Here is a 20,289-nt window from a genome sequence, read left to right on the forward strand (position 1 = left end):
TGCAGCGTGGCCTAGTGGGACCCGAAGCCTGTGTTGGAATTTTTATTCCAAGCGTGAGGATTATAGGCCAGACCTTTTCTCCAACTTCTCCCTCTCTCTTCTGTGCCCTGCCCACCCTCCCCTCCCCTCCTCCCCCTTCTCCTCTCTCCCCTCCCCTCCTCCCCTCTCCTTCCCTCTCCTCCTCCTCTCCTCTCCTCTCCTCCTCCTCTCCTCTCCTCTCCTCCTCCTCTCCTCTCCTCTCCTCTCCTCTCCTCTCCTCTCCTCCTCCTCTCTCTTCTCCTCCTCTCTTCTCCTCTCCTCCTCCCCCTCCTCCTCCTTCAGCTTTGTGCAGCCCTTTGAGCCGGGGCTCAGAGTCCATGGGGCCAGAGGGCAGCTGTGCCCACAGCAGTCCAGACATTTCTTTTTGCTTTTTTTTGATACAGGGTCTCGCTCTGTTGCCCAGGCTGGAGTGCAGTGGTGCAATCATAGCTCACTGTCACCTCGAACTCCGGGGCTTGAGCGATCCTCCTGTCTCAGCCTCCCGACTAGCTGGACTACAGGCATGCGCCAGCACGCCTAATTTATTTATTTTTTTTTTGTAGAAACAGGGCCTCGCTATGTTGCTCAGGCTGATCTCCAACTCTTGGCCTCAAGTGATCCTCCCACTTCAGCCTCCCAGAGTTGTGCGATTACAGGTTTGAGACACTGTCCCGGCCTCAGGCTAAGAAAACAGGCCTGTCTGACATAAACACCTCCACCTGGGCTATTTAGCACTAGTGACAAACCCTTCTCAAGGGAGGGATGGAAGGCGACTTCAGTCCGATGATTGTGTGGTGGCAGCAGCTTCCAGCGACAGCAGCTTGCCCTCCCTTAGTGCTGGTGGCAGGCCAGGGAGGTGGGCTGATCACGTGCCCTTGGCTGCTGGAGCACCCAGCCTTGCAGGAACAGGTGCTGTGCCTATCGAGGTGGCGGTCCTGGTGGTGGTGGCGTCTTGCCTTGTGGGGGGGAGGGGACGGCGGAGCGCAGGTTCTGGACGCAGAGGGACCACCCTTAACTCTCACCTTGGCCCCTCCGTGGCAAGTCCTCCCTTGACCCCCATTCCCGTCTCGTCCGAGAAGGGGTGTAGTATACCGCTCGCTTCAGAGTTCTTAGGGATTAACGGTGTTGAGGTACCAGTGCAGTGCCTGGAACCACGCAGAGTTCAGTGGCGTCGTGGTTAAGTTTGGGCCTCCTGGGCACCTTGGCTCTGAGGGAGACTCAAGTGAGAGTGTCCTTGGCCCTTTGGAGGAGCAGCGTTGGCCCGTGTAGCTCGACTGCAGTGAGCAAGCAGATTGGGATGGCAGAGGCCACAGGGGTCTTTGGGTCATAGCAAACGTGAGAGCCACCAAACGGTTCTCAGATGACTTCTGGTGTCAAAAAGTTGTTGTGGCCTCTAGGAGCCAAGGGGAGCAGTAGGGGGCCGGGGGGACTTGTGCTATCCTGGGTTTGGAAGAGCGGGGTGAGTGGGTGGGGACTGGGGTCTGGGGTCTGAGGGCGAGTGAGCCATCTTGGATGACGCCCAGGTTGGGGCAGAGCTTCAGTGTGCGCAGCTGGCACTCAGACGGGGCGCCGCGTCAGCTGTGCAAGGCAGACGGCCCAGCGTGGGAGGATGGCCAGGCCACGCGGCGGAGGAGCCCAGTGTTAGCCTTGGGGTCCTCCCATGTTTAGGGGCCAGAAGAGGGCAGTGAAGGCGCCAGGGGACTGAGAGGGAACGCTGTTGACTGGGCGAGGTGTCAGTGGCTGGCCAGTGGGAGCTACTGGTTCAGTGACGGCAAAGGGGACTGGAAGTGGTTTTAGAAAGGGAGGTGGACACGCCGCCTTCCACGCGCTTCCCTGTTGGAGCAGGAAGACGGTTTGATGACTGGAAAGGGAGGACAGGCAGGGTTTTGTGAAGGTGGGACAGCAAACACTCTGAGGACAAGACGTGACAAAATAAACAAACAGCAGGAGCACGAAGCGTGTATGTGGAGGGCTGGGAACAGGCGCAGGGGAGCCTGTGTGCCCGAGGCCACCCCATGGCCCACGGCCAGCGCCGCACGTGTGTCCTGAGTCCCCACTGCCACCAGCAAGGGGGGCGGAGCAGTCAGGCCACATTGTTCAGTGCCTCTCCCTTTTCTCCTTGAACCCTTGGACACACCCGAGAGGGTGTCAGGACCAGAGCTTGTGTTTCCATGACCAACACCGCGATGTCCCCATCATTTCAGGCTTCCCCTCACGTGGGAGTGGAACAAACTGTTACCTGGACGGACCCGCTCCCGGGCGGGCGGGGTCCGAGTACACGAGCAGGGACTGCGGAACAGAGGCCGAGAAGGATGACTGTTTATAAACATTTGGAATTTTATTTAAAAAAAAAAAAAAAAAAACAAACAAACATCACAACCATGACATTGTTACAGTTAGAGGCCCTCTTGGTTCTCCACGACACTGAGCATGCTCACAGGGGTTCCCATTGTTAAGTCTTAGTTAAACAGCCATCTTTAAAAGAAAAAAAAAACTCGGCACACTACCATTTAACTTGTTTTAATGTTTCTTCACAAATGGTGAAAAATACTAAAGTACAGACAAGGAATAATCATAATGTTGTGGCCAACATTATAAATATGGAATTATAAATTTAAAACATTTTCTGGTTTAAAAAATAAATCTGGTAGTCAATGCAGCTCTGTGGGGTCTCTGCGTCTAGTAGGGCCGGTCTCTGCGCTCCTGACGGTGCTCGCCTCTGCAAGGCAAACGGGGCCCTGTGGTTAGAGCAGGGAGGGACAGGGACAGAGCCCCGAGGAACCCCCTTCCTGCCCCCCCCAGCACTGGCACAAGTTTCCTGCTTCCTTCCGTCCCAGTCAGGACTTCCCCGTGCTGTGCCCACTCTGACCATCACATACTTATCCATTTTTCCAGGTCCTCCACGTCCGCCTCTTCTTCCTCCCATCTGTTCCATCAAAGGTCCAGGGGGCCCCCCAGGGCCACCTCGTCTTCCTCCACCAAAGCCACCTCGGTCCATGCCCCGGCCACCACGGAAGCCACCTCTGTCTCCACCACGGCCACCTCTGAACATGCCACCAGGGCCGCCACGATCCATGAGGCCACCTCTTCCACCACGCATGCCACCAGGGCCACCTCTGCCGCGATCACCACCTGAGGTGAGGAAAGGACGGGAGATGGGAGTCGGGGTGGATGCAGAGCTGCGCAGTATACGCGTCCTTCTCCCAGAGTGCAACAAAGCAGATGCTTTACTCAGTCTCAATGTCCAGATGACAATTTAGAAAGGGTGTCACACCCACAACCTACAGTTCTTAAGCAGCGGGCAGCTGTTGCTAAGCAAAGCCCACAACCAAGTGAAGAACAGAGGTGTAGCACCAGGAAGCTGAGGGGATGCTCACAAAACCTGTACCTACCCGGGGGCGGGAAGGGTGGCGGGAGGAAGCCTTCAGGCTTCGGGGCCTTACACTGGTTGCATTCTGTTCTCCAGGCGAAGTTCTGGTTTCCACAACCCCTGTGTAAAATCACATCACAGGAGAAGTCACCAGCGGAACTAAGACAGTCGGATGAGCAAAGGTAACACGTGAGCAGTTACACTCTCCACTATCACTGCAACCACGGGGTCCCAGGTCACAAACTATTAAGAGCTTGAGCACAGCCCCAGGCGGCAGTGCACCCCCAAGACTAGAGGAATTTATGGTGACCTTCAGAAGGCGCTGAAGCAGCCAGGGAATGGCTGATTAGTGCCCCCGCCTGGTCAGGGTCATGGTTACACTCCTCTAAACCAGGAACCCAGCAACCCTCCTCTCCAGGGGGGAATGCGGTAGGTAGAGGGTGACCTCAGCTAGCAGAGTATTAGTTTGCCAAGAGAGGTACGTACGGATTGGGACACTGCCAGTCTCCAGCTCGGTGTTGGACATTGCCTCCTCCGGAGGGGTTCCCTCGAGAACCTCGGGGACCCCTTGGAGGGAAACCTCCTCTATCTCCTCCACGGCCTCCCATGCGACCCATGGGTCCCCCAGGACCTCCTGGGCCTCCTGGACCTGCAAAAAGAAATAGCAAATCACTTCTTTGCAGCACCAGATTTGCTATGGGGAAATAAAAACCACTAAGTCAATCACGGATACGACCACTGTCATTTCCCATCACCAGCCCCACGGCCCCGCTTAGGTATCGGCCTCTTCCTACAACTCCCAGGCCTTGGGTGGAGCACGTTCCACATACGTGACTTCATTTAGCTCCCATAACAAATTCCACAAGCAGCAGGCATTTTCACCATGCAACCAAAGCAGAATAAATCAATGGCAGCTCCAAGTCACCCTTAACGATCAAAGACACATTTTCTTTTTGTTCCTTTTAGTCCCACAAACATTTACCGCCAGCCCCCGACAGTCTAGTGTCGACTCTACATGTCTCTTTTGTATTTCTAATGGGGTCATCTTCACTATCAAGTTTCTCAAAGACAAGAAGTATATTGGAAAACATTTAAAGCAACACAGGATTAGCTCAGAGAAAGTGCCCAGCAAATACCTCCACGGAGTGGTGGCGGCACCCCTCTGCCTTCACGGGGTGGCATACCACCCCGCATGCTGTTCATTGGAGGCTTCTTCCGAGCAAGAGAGACTTTAAGTTTGCTCCCTTGAAAGTCTTTCCCTGGAACGAGATAACAGAATACCGATTACTCCCCAACACGCCTTTTCTCCACATCATCAAACCTGATTGTCCCCAAATGCATCAAGTCTGCTCCTCCAGAATCTTAAGATCTTTACTGGGAAGTTTACAAAAAGGCTTTTTAAGATACCTAAAAAGCTCTTGCCCGGGCGCAGTGGCTTACACCAGTAATCCTAGCACTCTGGGAGGCTACAGCAGGAGGACTGCCTGAGCAAGAGCGAGACCCCGTCTTTACAAAAAGTATAAAACTTAGCTGGGTGTGGTGGCTCACACCTGTAGTCCCAGCTACTCAGGAGGCTGAGGCAGGAGGATCGCTTGAACCCAGGAGTGTTAGGTTGCAGTGAGCTATGATGATGCCACTGTACTCTACCTAGGGTGACAGAGCAAGAGACTCTGTCTCAAAAAAGAAAAAAAAAATAAAAGCAAGCTCTCTACTGTGCCCTAAGAAAGGAAGTAAAGTGGCAGGGAGACTGGGTGTGCCTGAGGATCCTTGCTCAGCACAGGGTGAGAAGTAGGGACAAGAGCCTGAAGTGGCCAAGAGCAGAGAACCAGGACTTGTAATTTGACAAATTTCAAATTTGTTTTGTCTGAAGTAAAATTCCAGGGTTAATTTTAGGGCCTCATTTAAATGGATTTCCCAAGTCAGGGCCAGTAACTGGGCCCTCACACAGCGGAAGGGAGACAGGCAATCCACCTCTCCCAGGAGCAGAGGGAAGCCTTCCCGCTCCTATGGCTCAAGTTCCTTTCTCCTGCCAAACCCTACAGTCACGCAGAGGGAGAGTACATCTGTTCCTTGTCCCTAGAACCACATCAGAGAATTGTGTTCTAGCGGCATCCAACATTTGCAAGATCCTTTCTTCATCTGCAAGCTGACACATGCAACATCTGCTTCAAGACCCTGGGTGTGCCTAGAATGAGTCAAGAATGCCAGTAGCACGTCCTACCATCAAACCACTCCACGGCGGCCTTGGCAGTTGGTGGGTCTTCATAGGACACTGTGGCATCACCTTTGGGCTTTCCCGTTTCCTTGTCCAGGTAGATGTGGATCATGGGTTGCCCAGTTCTCTTGTTCATCTACACATAAAATAGTATAGTTAGGCCGTGACTAGAATATACTAGTTTGGGAGAAAAAAATCCAGAAATTCCAAAGAGTCTCTCAGACTGTCAAAAGCAGTAATTTTTTACATGTAGAGTCACTAGAATGTCAGTCTATCTCTGAGTAAAATTATGGATAACTTATTTCCCGAATTTCTACAACAAACATACTTAGGTGATCTCTCTAGACGTGTTTTATCATAAAAATCAAAACAGACCTAAAATTAAAGTATGTAAGAAAACAGGATGGACCCTCTTCCTTCCCTAGCCATCTTCTCCTGGTGCCTGTGTACCCACCCCAGCATTTTCTATGCCCAAACAGGCAGCCACCTTGTAGGGGCAGTCAGATACAAGACATGACTAGCATAAGGAAAATTATCCATAAACCAGTAAGTACAGTATAAGGGCTGGGTGTGCTACACAGATTCTTGGTTAAGTCCAAGACAGCCAGTATATTTCCTCCAGAGCTAGAATGGGTTACTGTTTTTCCAGCTGAATGTGAGATGTAGCTGGCTTGAATTCAGAAACCACACACTGTACAAGAATTCATCTTCTGTGCACATGATCAAAGTTTTATCTCTACACACTTGTTTACATATTCAGTAACAACCAAGAGCTATCAATTTATAGGACTTAAAGACATGATACATAAAGACTGAAAGGAAATATAGCAAAATGGCGGTATGAAAAATGGGGAAATGTATTTCTTAATCTTTGTTCCCAAAATTTTGACGGTAAATGCTACTTTCTTAACCAGGATAAACCCAACATACCTGAATAAACAACATATTACATACATATTAAAAAAACCAATTAGCTTTTGGGGTGTACATATCCATGCGTAAACACATGCAAGTATAGAGAAATCTTATGTAATTTAAGATTTACCAAAATCCACTGTATTTCTATATAGCTGTAAGAATCAGAAAATGTCATTTAAAAAGGACCACTAACCATAGCAACTCAAAGAAACAAAACCAAAACCAACCAACAACCATCCCCCAAAACTAGAAATGAAACACCTTTAAGGAGATGGTCTTTACTGAAGACCTAAACAAACAGAGATACATAATATTCATGGGGGGGAGGGAAGAGATTACTCAGTTATTACAAAAACGTCAATTCTCCTCAAACTGTTTTATGGATTTACATCCATAAAACATCCAAAAACATCATTGGATCCTAAAACATCCAATTGGGGTTTTATAGTTGGTTTTTTTTTTTTTTTTCTCCTTTGTTCATCCTTAAGAAGCAAGGTATTGGCTAGGCGAGGCGGCTCATGCCTGTAATCCTAGCACTCTGGGAGGCTGAAGCAGGAGGATCGTTTCAGCTCAGGAGTTCAAGACCAGTTTGAGCAAGAGCAAGACCCTGTCTCTACTAAAAAAAAAAAAAAAAAAGAAAAGAAAAGAAAAGAAATTAGCTGGACAACTAAAAATATATATGAAAACTTAGCCGGGCATGGTGGCGCATGCCTGTAGTCCCAGCTACTCGGGAGGCTGAGGCAGTAGGATCGCTTGAGCCCGGGAGTTTGAGGTTGCTGTGAGTTAGGCTGATGCCACAGCACTCTAGCTCGGGCAAGAGTGAGATTCTGTCTCAAAAAAAAAAAAAAAAAAAGCAAGGTATTAAGGTTTTTAAGTTTATGGGATTCATAAGCTGATTCAAAAATTTATACTGAAGAGCAAAGAGTGAAGAATAGTAAAACATTTCTGAAGAAAAAGAACAAAACAACAATTTGCCCTAGCTATCAAGACTTAGAATAAAAACACAGTAATTCACTGTGGTATTAGCACAAGATCACACAAACTGACCACAAGTACACAAGAGAGCCATGAAATATGCACGAGTGAACTTTCTACGTGACAGACGAGCACTAGCCGCCACTTGGGAAAGGGCAGACTTAATAAATTCTGATGGAACAAAAAAGTCTTGTATATAGGAAAAAACAGACACAGACCAGTAAGGAAAAGAGTGATTAGTTCAACTATATTGAAATCATTATCTTCTATTATCAGAAAAAAATTAAAGCAAGCCACAAACTAGGAAAAGGTATCTGAAACGCAAAGTTTAGCTTTCATACAAATATAAAGAACTATTACCTAATAAATTAACAAAAAACAACTCAATGAAAAATGAGTGTTAAGACATAAACAGGGATTTCACGTAAGACGATATGCAATAAAACAACCTTATTAGCAATGAAGGGAAAGTAAATGAAAACTACATTCCTATTTTCTTCCACCACATCAGCAAAAGTCAGGTGATTCTAGTTGTGGTGAGGATGAGCCAATTTGGTATCAGAAATGCTGGCTGGAGCCTACAGTTGTTCAGCCACACTGTTATCCTGTGAAGCTAAACATGTACACACCCCGAGGACCAGCAATTCCACTCCTAGGGACAGTTCATCCTCATTATTCATGGATTCAATATTTGTGAATCTGCCGACTTCCTAAAGATGATCTGTAACCCCCCAAATCAATACTCGTGGTACTTTCACGATCATTTATGAACAGAAGCAGAGTGGCAAAAGATTCAAGATGCCTGAGGCACACGCTGCTAGCAGAGCTGGAGGACGGGGCAGTGCAGTGCTAGAAGCTCCAGCTCCAGGGCAAGCGTGTAGAGTTCGAAAACCAACTCCGGCAACACTTACGAATTTATTTTCTCTTTTGTAAAATGAAGGTAAGATTCTACCAGGATGCTTTAGTTTTTAGAATTTCATATATAATCTATGTGAGGTATGTATACATATGTACCTAACTCTCCTAGGAAGAATGACTCAGCATTCACTAATTCAGTATTTGCAGTAACTTTATAGAACTACCATGAATAACAAGAACCAACTGTATACACACCAGAGAAACTTACGTACTATGCACCAGGAGACATGTACAAGAACATCTACTGCAGTGACTGTACAGTAAAAACTGAGAAACTCAACTGTCTCTATTAAAAGAATGAGATAGTGATCTCCTCCCTACCCTGAAAAACTCCAGCCTCTTAGTCTCCCCAATTTTACTCACAACCACACCACCATTCCAGTTAATTCAGACCAAAACCTTCTCGTCATACCAGCTCCTTTAACTTGCCAAACTCCTGCCCCAGGAGCTCTGCCCTTATTGTTCCCCACACCTGTTCCAGTCTGGTCCCAGGTACATGTTTTCATCCTTCATTTTATCCCTTCCCTTCTTGCTTTATTTATTTTCCTGCATAATACTTAACATCTAACATACCACATTCAATTTTACTATTCATTCCCCACTATATGTAAACTCCAAGTGTTCTTATCTATTTGTTCACCAGTATATTCCCAGTCCTTAGAACAGTGCTGCCTTATAGTGCTTAATAAACATTCAAGTTTAAAAACGTCAAACAAAATATTATTGAAAATGTATCTACAAACAGATGGAAATAAAATTCAGGCTGGGGGAGGGGTGAGGGATTCAATTAGGAAGAAGTACCCAGGTGCTTCAAAGGTATTCTTATAGCTCTGCTTGTTATGCGGGGAGGTGGATACACAATGTTCCTTATTTTCTATGTTACGTAGTGTTTTGTAAGTACTTTATATTCCACAAAAAAGTAGTGTCCATACAAGCATTCGTACAATTAACTGATAATTATAAAAATGATGCTAAGTTACCAAGTATGCTTAAAGTGTGTTTAGCATTTCTTTTCCATCAAAAGACTGCTAACAGGTTTTTCTTTTTTGGTATGTTAAGGAGCAAACCACGAGACACCCAAGAAAGGCCAGGCAACTTCAGAAACAACTCTCAGTATCAGTTCAATCTCTTTAAAATGCTGTGGTCTGAAGTTCTGCCAGACGACCTGGTTACGCTTTTACTGACCTTAACAACCCCACATTGCTTAAAGAAGTCTGCCAGATCATCTAGAGTCACATTGTCATTTAATCCTTGCACATAAATTGCACTGTTGTCAGAGTCTTCATCTGGATCTACGGGTGGGCCTTCCAGAGAAAATAAGACAGAAGGGGAGTTATTGTCATTTATCTACAGGAGCTTCTTATCCAACAGATCACTACTGCCTAATGGTACTCATCGCAAATCTATCAACCACACTAACAAGAATGCTGTAAACCAAAGTGCTCTAACAGCAAGATTACTACATTGGTCTATCAGGCTGCTGAACTCTATCATGCATTTACTTCTGTGCCATTAATTTGTAAAGCATAATATAGAAGTTCAAAATTACCTAGATCAAGATCTGGTCCTTCATCCATGGGTCCTGCCAACCAGGAAAGATCATATAAAATATTATTAGTGCACGTCTTGCAAGCTACAAACCTTACAAACACACATAGCTATCTACTACACCACCATTTGATGGGGATTCATTAAATTCAAAATGACCTGCACTGCTAAAATGGAGCAGTGCCTCTTTAACATTTGTGAAAGGTTTGCTAGGGTTTCCTTTTTTCTTTGCTGGTTTGCTTCTAAACCATTAACCAAATACACTCTCAATGCTTATGTGCCAAATTAGTGTTAAATTTAAGTCAAAATTTTTCCTCCAAATAAACCAAATTTTAAAAATGTATTCTCCCCCATATTACAGAAGCAGTTGCTCAATACTTCAAGTTACCCTTTGTTTTGTAACCATAGGTTAACCTTATTACCCCTAAGACAATGCCGGCAGTACCCATTAGTCTCTTTTGTATAGATCATTTTTAAACCACTTATGAAACTAATAAAAAATTATAGTTTTCTAAAAACTGACTGTATTTTTTTTTAAACACTATCCATGGTAATACTCAAAAACTTACCACCAGGCTTATTGAAGCCACCTCGCTCTCCAGCGCTGCTGGGGGGATAAACGAAGAAATGAAGGCCTTTCCCTTTAAAAGCCAGTACCGCTCTGAGCCTTGGGGGGGCTCGTGGGGAAGAAGGGCACTGGCTAAACACATCTCCAAACAATGCATCTCTCTCATCTTGTCACTATGCCTTTCTTCAGGGCAGCTTGCTCAAATTTCCTCAATATACAACCTTGCTTGTCTGATTGTACACACCAGTGTGGTTGGTTCCTTTCATTTCGGGGGGCTGGTATTAATAGTGCAATACTTGGCAAATTAGGAAGAAAAAAACAGATCCCAAACACCCACCCCATCAGCTGAAAGACCAGGACATGTAGAGAAGAGGAGCAAGCGGGGGTAACAGCTATGATGAACCTTTCCATGCCATGTTCATAAAGGTGCACCCTCAACCTCTCCCAGGGGAGAGCCAAATGAGGCCCTGGGCTCCTAACAAGTCACAGTATAAATAACGCAGGAGACAACCACATTAAATGCCTAGAACACACGAGAGGACGCATCCAGCCAATCTTCAGCATAAAGCCATACATTTCAGGGCACTAGTGGATTTAACAATCGCTGTGAAAGGAGAATTTACAACAAATACCAAGGCTCAACGGACTGGGGGTGCAACTTTATAGACATATCAGTTAAAAATAATGATTATGGCTGTATAAAATTACATATCTTAAAAAGGGGAGGGAGGAATATGAATTGGGCTTTTTGGTTAGATTTGGTTTTCTTTACAGAAAGGCAGCTCCTCGGTGGGAGGCCGAGTTGTTTTTCTAACCAGTATTGCACCTTTAATACCTGAATATACAATTTCAAGCTGTTGCATGCAGCTTTGTTTCCTTCGTAAAAGTACACACCATAAAATGTTCTCTCTCTTTAAACACAAAAGTTTACACTTTAATGTTACACAATTCTAGAGTATTATACCTCCTCTGGTTCATTACCAAACAACAAGTATGCAGTTACCAAAGTTACAGAAGGATTCCATTTATACAATGAATACATTTTGTTAAAAATATTCTATGTATATTTTTCCTCTCCATATGGACACCGTGTCTAGTCCCACTTTTCATTATGCTGCCGGCTGAGTACTGAGTACGGGTACTTTTTAAGTATTGAAGTGTATACAAGGCTCTCACTTTGTAACCTGTAGCATATAAATGCGACAAAGCATGTTAAAAAGTTTCCACGTTTAACAGCCAATGAAAATATCAAAATACTGAGGCAATGAAAAAGGGCATGTTAACAACATTGAGTGCCTTACCTGCAGAAGACACTGAAAACCATCACCACACCACAATAAAAAAGGGGGAGCGGGGGAATGCCCCTGTCCTGTTCCCACAGGATCCAACAGACCACTTCAGTCTGTTGAAAAACCTATAGGGAAAGCCATGGTCTCTTCTATGGCTCCAGGAGACACTTCTCATCCAGAAAGAGGGGCCCCCTCTACTAGCAAAGTCTAGCAAAATTAATACAATGATTACTTCTGGAGCATTAAAATAAATAAACTTCAAATTGTTTTGGCAATTGAAAAATACTAAAAATTCTAGGTGATTTGAGACGTGATGATAGTAATTTCAAGTGTCTATGTCTATTTTAAAACATCCATAAAGAAGTGAAACCTTTATGATGGAATGACATTCTCCAAATCAGAAGATTGATTTTACTTTATACCAAATTATTCATAAACTTTTTTGTGTTGTAAATGACTTTCTTCCAATAAAGATTTCACTGAAGACTTCATTTTTTAAAGTTATGCAGAATATGCAAAACAGTATTAACTATCAGTAGAACAAGATTTGCTAATGTGAAAGTTAAAGATCAACTTTTTACCTATTTAATTTTGAAGTTCATTTCTATAAACAAAGAAATGCTACTTAATTTTTCCTTGAGCTAACAGTGGCATGCCAAATCCAATTTAGACTTGACACAACATTCTGCATAACTTTTTAAAAACTAGTTTACATTATATAGGGACAGAACACACACAGAACTAAGCCTTCTGGATTTATGTTAACCACCAACATTATAGCTCACCTTTATCAATGTACAGACACCAGAAAGGGAGGAGGGATGGGAGAAGGGAGGGGAAGGGCAGGCAGAGGTAGCAGGGTTATGTCACTGATCTAAACAAAGTTTTCTAAACCAGATTGTGCCATCAATCAAAATGGTCAAACCGATTTAGACTTTCAAAATCTCTAATGGGGAGTGATCCCATAATTATATACATTACTCTTTAAAAAGCTATTGGATTTTTCTGTGCTCCATCCAAACTCTATGTATCAGGTGCACCTCAGGCCATAGTTTAAGGGCTATGGGACCAAGATCTTCACCATTTACGTTCAACAATTCTGAGTACAAACAGAAGTTGGGGACAAACATTGTGGAAAACAGCTGCATTCCTTTTCTGCAGTATATACCAGGTATTTCAAGACAACCATTCAGAGGCAATTAGTTAAAAACCTAGGGTCGTTAGAAGGGTTGTGTGTGTTCCATCCCAAATCTATTACCCACAGAGGCTTTTCACCTCTGGAAATCACGAAGGGAACTGAAAGCTCTAGGTTCAAAACCATTCTTTTTTCTCCCCAACCCAACAAAGTATATTGGCAGGGAAAAAAGCAAACTGCCACTTAATATATGCCACAAAGACGACATTTCCATGTCTTAAGAGATGGTTTGAGCTCTACAGATTGTCCATGGAAATGTAGAAATAAATTTCTTATGTCTTTCAGTCCCTTCTTTCCATTGAAAATCCTATGGATGAAACAAATTAGGTAAAAGGAGAAAAGGTTTGCTCTTACCCCATTCCACCGCGTCCTCCTCCCCGCCCACCTCTGCTCATGCCTCCACGATCAAATCCCCCTCTTCCCCTGCCCCGGTTATCAGGGCCACTCATGCTCCGGTTCTCTCCTGGTCCGGAAAATCCTCCAGACTCCTGCCCATAAACACCCATGCTACTGGGGTGGTCCTGTCGGAATGAACCTGAGGAAAAAGTCACATCTGTAAGCCATGGACCAGCATTTATACCACTGCCTGATGTACTTTCTCCTGGAATCACAGAATTCTCAACTGCAAGGCACTAACCAAGGTACCATCTTCTTTACAGCATGATAAAGCCCCCCCATCAGTAGGCTCTTCTAAGTTCAATAAAAACTGCTGGTTTATTAAAGCTGAATTAACCTTATATAGTTAGACCAGAATAAACCACTTCCAAATGAAAAAAGCCCCCTGGCCAATATATGTTTATAGGATTCCATATCCCAAGTCTCCAAAAGCAGCTGATTTAAACTGTATTCAAGAAACAAAAATAGAGCCAATAGGGCTTTAGCATATTGCTGGGGGCTGAGCTCCATCAAACAGCACTATACTCATTTCACTCATAATGAGACATGCTCAGGGATGGAATTCAATTTAAGAGCAACAGTCCAGGTAGAAATTATGAAGACAGTTTCGTGTTTTTGGTTACTTCTCTCCACACACAAGTACTACAGGTATTCTGCAAGGATGTTTTTTTGCTTAATGCATGTAAACAAAAAACAAAACATGTACAGCATTTAGAGCCAAGCATCGTGGCGCACAGTGTAATCCCAGCTACTCGGGAGGCTAAGGCAGGAGGATCACTTGTGCTCAGGACTTGGGAGGCCACCTAGGCAATGTAACAAGATCCCGTCTCAAAAAAGAAATATATATATATGTGCATATCTTTTACTTAACTATTAAAATCATAGTAGCCTTCAACGGTTGCTTGCCACTCTCCTTTAATGGTTTGGGGTGAGCAGGCCATAAAGAATCCTGGATGCACTCACTGTACATAACTTCCCCAAAGAGTAGAGCTAGCAGCCTAAAATACTTTCTCTGGTCAGTCACAAATATCTTTTCTTTTTTTGTAAGGCATACTAACAACAATTAAATTGGAGAAAAGCACTGGTATCTTTACTGAGACATCCAAGCTGTTATTACTAGGATGTCATGCCCTAAAGATGCATCCTGGATTCCAAAAAATAAAGAATGGTAAAAAGCATTCCCTGTGTTCAAAAACTCCAAACACAATCATTCTTATTTGATTTTCTCTCTTAGCAACTCACTCTGCTGCCCGTAGCTGCTGCTCTGCTGGCTATATTGACTTGGAGCCTGGCTGTAGGATCCAGTTTGGGGGGGGTAACTAGTGGGAGGCTGCTGCCCATAGCTGCTTTGTTGACCATAGCTACTCTGCTGTCCATAGCTGCTCGGCTGCCCATAGGTGTTCTGCTGAGAGTAACTGCTCTGATCATAACTAGTCGGCTGTGTAGAGGAATAGCTGAAAGAAAAAAAAAAGAGAGCTTTTTAAGAAAGAGAGAAGGCTTATTACTTCTTCAAATACCCCGAATAAAGGAGACATTCACAGCATGTGACACAGACATCCTCAAGCAGCCATTTTCTACATATATCAACAGTTTGAATTTAAAATAAGAAAATATTTTTGTATTCAGAACAAAACTTTAAATGGGGGGGGATAATTATTATAACAACCCATCTGTACAAGCCTTAGAGAATCTCTTCTTATACCCCCACCCCCATTTAAAACAATGCTTATTTTTAACTATATTCAAGGCAAACATGGGAGTTTAGATGCTTCCAGTATTATGGTTACAGTATTCACATGCGCATGTGGAGAAGGCTGACCCAGTAAAAAGGACATTGAGAAAAATTAGGGAGATTTCAGTGAGGTGAGGTGTTCGGTTCCAAGCCTGCCTCCAATAACCCTCCTGAGTAACAATGATTTTCTGAAGAGACAAGGCTGCTTGGTGGTGGTGGGGTGTGTGTGGAGGAGTGTACCACACAAAAGTGGTAGTTTTCCCTTGAAGATTTGTCTAAGTGTTCAAAATTGCTTTGCTATATAGTTTCTTTTTCTTTCTTTTTTTTTTTTTGCTATATAGTTTCAACCTTTCAGACATGTCTTGATGTCTATGAAATCTGGGCATTTACAGAGAAAAGACAAATTAGGAAACTTCAGAACAAGGAACTGTATAAAAAATGAGTATTAAATATATACAGAGCTAGGAACAGTGACTTGTGCCTGTAGTACCAGCTACTCAGGAAGCTGAGATAGGAGGATCGCCTGAGCTCAGGAGTATAAACCCAGCTTAGGCAAAATAGTGAGACCCTGTCTCTAAAAATTAAGATTAAAATTAAATCAGTATGTTAATTACCTGGCAGGGAAACTGACCAAAGATATATTCTTGTGCAGAAATAAAGCTTGAAAAAAACTTGTATTAAACTCCTGACAAACCATGATAGTGAAAAACAAAAAGGACAACATATTTTAAAGTACTATTAAACTAAGTGCCTATTACATCACAGCTGTGTGAATTCAATAGTCTCTGAACGTGCACCTATTCAACTCGCCATATTAACACTCTCAGCACACAGGTATAGGCCAGCTGTGGAAGAACGCAGCCCACTGTAAGCCCTGCACACTTTTGCTCCAAGTTGTATGGACACACATATCCTGGCAGCTCTATTTGTCCCTAAACCTGTTCACATCTCCCGCACTTTAGTATAAACTGATGAAATGAGTGCAGAAAAGGAATTGTTACTTCTAACAACACTAAGTTTTAACAATTTAGGACACAATCCAGCTTCAAATTAAACTTGGGTGAGAAAACCTGCAGTTCTTTCTCTAAAGAAACCAAAAATGGATATAATTTAACTGCTGGTGTGGTTAACGTAAGACAGAGAATGAGGAACAAATGAGCCCGCAATCCAAAGGAAAAGGCCTTGGCTCAAACTTTAAAAGACAGGTGCAGGAATGTACCTTTACGTGTGTTAAGTAAAATATAAAATGCTTAAGGCAAAGTTGTTGTTTTTTGGTTTTTTTTTATAGTGGCCCGCACTTTGTCCATTCCAACTGCATTGAAGAAAATGGCTCCTATGGTTCTGTTTACATGCTTTCATATACTTCTGCTTTTCATCCAAGTAAAAGAGTAAAATTAAAGGGAAGAACCTAGAGTGGCAAAAATGTTTTTGTCTGTATTTACAGAAAACAGTTATTTACTGCCAGGCACTGCAATGGGATCCAGGACTAAGGCTTTAATGTAAGTAAATGTGGTCAGAGTTACCACTGGGGGGGGTCAGATAATGTACCTTATCTGAGGAGGCCAAAGCAAGCTGGTCAACAACCTAAAAAAAAAAAACCTGTTTTGTTATTTTACTAGCTCATTGTTCACAAGAAGAAGAGACTGACCTGGTAGGAGGGTAGGATGGAGGTGCGGTGACTGGCTGCATGGGGTAGCTCCCAGGTACCTGGGGATAACTGTAGTTACTTTGTCCGTATCCTAGGCTGGGTTGATTGTAACCTCCTGTGCTAGACTGAGGTTGACTAGTCTCAGCAGGTTTGTTACCATCTTGAGGTCTAAAAGGAAAAATAAAAAAGTCAGACTTTGTTTACCAGCCACAAAAATCTTGGGTAAGAACTCTACAAATTTATGAGCAATATGAAATGTTAGGATTGAGCCTGGAAATAAATACAATCGTAAACTACACCAAACGCAGTGTCAGTCCAACTATATTTGCTCGAAAAGAATACTATGGAATGGGGAGAATCAATCATATCCACAAGAGAGGCACCAACATGCTTCATACATTCCACATTAACAGCTATAAAAGGCAGTTACAATATTGTGTGTTGCCAATTTAAGTGATGGGGGGTGGTTTGTTAGGGAAAAAAATGCTTTTTCTCAAAGGGGACTGTTAAAGATAAATAAGAAACTTAACAGTAATGCAAGTGTTAGAGGTTAGAGTAACATTATGGCATTATAAATTTAGAAAATTTGTGGGTTTATATTTCTTAGACCAGAAAAAACATTTCCTAACTTGGGCTGCCATAAATTAATCTAACTTTGCCTCAGAGTCTCCATAACAGAAATACCAGAGTAAGGCAAGAAACACATACACAGAGCCTCCCCTCATGCTCAGATGAACTAGCATCCCTGGAAAAAACCCCAAGGATTTCTATTATCTCTTTGCCCTAACAGTTTATACCAAGGCTGTAGCAGAGTGAGCTGGAGCTGTTTTAAGCAAAGCCCCCAAGAACCATCAGGCAGACCAGAGATGAGGAGGAAGTACTGGTCTCTCCACTGACCTGAAATTGGTCACAAGTCTTCTCCTTTTCCAGTGGAAAAGGGAACAGCTGTCACTGAGCACAAGAGATAAACAGCTGTTTTAAGGTGCTAAGGATTGAAAATTAGGAAAAAAGGAATCCAAAAGGATGATTTATCAAAAAAACAATTCATACAGAAACCCATCCAGCTATGGCTGGGATATACTGTCGCACGACAGCATCAAAAGGACTTTACACATTTTAGTTTTCACTGACTTTGGCCAAGGTATGGACTTTATACATATGGTAACACTCTGAAATGCCTAGGTCAGCTGAAATAGGGCCCTTCTAGGAATCAGACAGTTTAACCAAACTACTGCACAGACTGTCTAGCAAATGTAAACTACCAAGTGGTTCTGATTACTCACTGTGCCTTTTAGAAGTAACTTCTTGAGTGTTTGTCAGAGCTAATTTCTTACTTCTACAGCAGACAAAATGTCTAGCTTACAAGTTGATCTCGTTTATTCCCTAAAAAATCTTCTTTCAAATCAGAATCCAATGTTCCCTCAAGACTGTAGGCAGAAGCCACCTAAGTGCACCGTCTAAAGCAAAGACCTAAAATCTTCTGCTAAGTAATAATACTGTTTACCTGCTAACCAGTCATGGGGTATGAGCTCTGCTGAAACTAATATTCATCCTATAGCAGGTACTCAGTTAAGAATTTATACCTGCGTACGATATTTAGATGATCAAGCCTCTATATCAGTGGCCCCCAACCTTTTTGGCACCAGGGACCATTTTCATGGAAGACAATTTTTCCACGGACCGTGGAGGGGGACAATGGTTTTGGGATGATTCAAGTACATTACATTTACTGTGCACTTCATTTTTATTATTATTACATTGTAATATATAATGAAATAATTATACAACTCACCACAGGCTGGGGACCCCCCTACTCTATATAATGTAGAAAAACTCATGTCAACTGCTTAAGATGTGACAGTACTGTTTGACTTTCAAGATACGGATACAACTTTTACTGACAATTGGATGGTATGACTATTTCTTGACTCGCATCATGCTTCCCCCCACCCTCCTTGTACTGTGAACTACCGTGTTTTCCCCAAAGACAAAGCTCTTACTTATTTACAGGCCCAATAAAACCAAAGATTAAAGCATCAAATGTACAATTCTATCAGTCATTTTGTTGAGGGAAAACACACACTCAATTTTCTGCTGGGTTTTGTAAAGTAAAACCAACAGCCTTTTCTGACCCCAAAAGGTTACTATTCTGAAACCAAACAACCCATTCAGTGATATTCCTCATTTCAGCCTTTGGACGGCACCATTTCGCTGCTAAATGGAGAATATTTTTGTGGTGTGTTCCAGCACATTGGTTACCAGCAATCATTAAAAAGGAACTAAGTCACAGATTCTTTAAGTGTGCATAGCCGCCCTCTTTCCCTCAAACCCAAGGCTGACGCATTACAGAATTCAGAGTAGGTGAGTGTGGCCTTACCTTGTAGGTGCGGTAGCTGCCGGCTGCTGCCCATAGGCTGGGTAAGCAGGCTGAGTGCCATAAGCAGACTGAGCTGCATAGGAGGCCTGGGTGGTGGTGACTGTAGCAGTGGTGGTATCATAAGCACCAGTGCCATACCCCTGGACAGGCTGGCTGTACGCCTGGGGGGCGGTTGGAGTAGTATAACCTAGAACATAAAGAAGAGCTGTGTCAGATTTCCTGCCCTCTCAGAGAGCTGCCTAGACAGTTTCTCAAGAACAGAACAATTCGTAAACCACCTACTTTAAACCATCACAATATTTAATCATTTAAATACTCTCCCTTTAGCAACAGTAGTAAAAAACCAATACTTAAAGCTGAAGTTCTCTCAATATACCTAGTTTTTAGTAAAGCACTATTTCATCTGCTCTAAAACCACACTGAACAGAAAGATGTTATGCTATAGAAAACAGGGTTCCCTCTGCCTCCTCCTGAAGGCATTCAATAGGAGACAAGTTGGCTTTTGCTAAGTCTATACTGATTTTGCTAGCAGGCCTCCTTGAGAACTTTCTCAACTAAAAACATAAGTATTCCAAAAAACCCTCAAGCAGGAATAAAATATCCCCACATGAGGGAGGTAAAAGGCAAATTACATAGCATTTATTATTTCTTTCTATTTTATTTTGTTTTTTTTTTTTTTTTGTTGAGACAGAGTCTCACTTTGTTGCCCAGGCTAGAGTGAGTGCCGTGGCGTCAGCTTAGCTCACAGCAACCACAAACTCCTGGGCTTAAGCGATCCTACTGCCTCAGCCTCCCGAGTAGCTGGGACTACAGGCATGCGCCACTATGCCCGGCTAATTTTTTCTATATAGATTTTTAGGTGTCCATATAATGTCTTTCTATTTTTAGTAGAGACGGGGTCTCGCTCAGGCTGGTCTCGAACTCCTGACCTTGAGCAATCCACCCGCCTCGGCCTCCCAGAGTGCTAGGATTACAGGCGTGAGCCACCGCGCCCGGCCTTATTTCTTTCTATTTTAAAAAATAAACGTAGGGGGTGAAACTTGAATTCCATCACATGTATATATTGCATAGTGGTGGGTTTGCGGCTTTGGTGTACCCAGCCGCGGAGTAGTGTACATCGTA

The 20,289-nt window shown here is 43.6% G+C and overlaps 1 protein-coding gene across 4 annotated transcripts in view; it reads right to left on the minus strand.

Moving 5' to 3' along the window:
* Nucleotides 1–2,337: 2,337 nt before the first annotated feature.
* Nucleotides 2,338–20,289, minus strand: part of EWSR1 (EWS RNA binding protein 1) — a 28,337-nt gene continuing 10,385 nt past the window's right edge. For 2 of the 4 annotated variants that reach the window (XM_069497300.1, XM_069497301.1), the window contains 13 exons: nt 19,168–19,354; nt 16,791–16,958; nt 14,653–14,864; nt 13,369–13,549; nt 10,532–10,569; nt 9,964–9,996; nt 9,600–9,718; nt 5,610–5,739; nt 4,525–4,647; nt 3,875–4,037; nt 3,411–3,508; nt 2,898–3,150; nt 2,408–2,737 (listed from right to left, as the gene is read on the minus strand). In XM_069497300.1, the coding sequence (XP_069353401.1) occupies nt 2,698–2,737; nt 2,898–3,150; nt 3,411–3,508; nt 3,875–4,037; nt 4,525–4,647; nt 5,610–5,739; nt 9,600–9,718; nt 9,964–9,996; nt 10,532–10,569; nt 13,369–13,549; nt 14,653–14,864; nt 16,791–16,958; nt 19,168–19,354 (1,745 nt within the window). In that variant the 3' untranslated portion in view covers nt 2,408–2,697. Of the gene's footprint in view, nt 2,738–2,897; nt 3,151–3,410; nt 3,509–3,874; nt 4,038–4,524; nt 4,648–5,609; nt 5,740–9,599; nt 9,719–9,963; nt 9,997–10,531; nt 10,570–13,368; nt 13,550–14,652; nt 14,865–16,790; nt 16,959–19,167; nt 19,355–20,289 lie in introns of all 4 variants that reach the window. The other 2 variants (XM_069497303.1, XM_069497302.1) reach the window with 2 other exon arrangements.

The sequence above is a fragment of the Eulemur rufifrons genome, chromosome 21 (genome assembly GCF_041146395.1).
Source record: "Eulemur rufifrons isolate Redbay chromosome 21, OSU_ERuf_1, whole genome shotgun sequence".
NCBI lineage: Eukaryota > Metazoa > Chordata > Mammalia > Primates > Lemuridae > Eulemur > Eulemur rufifrons.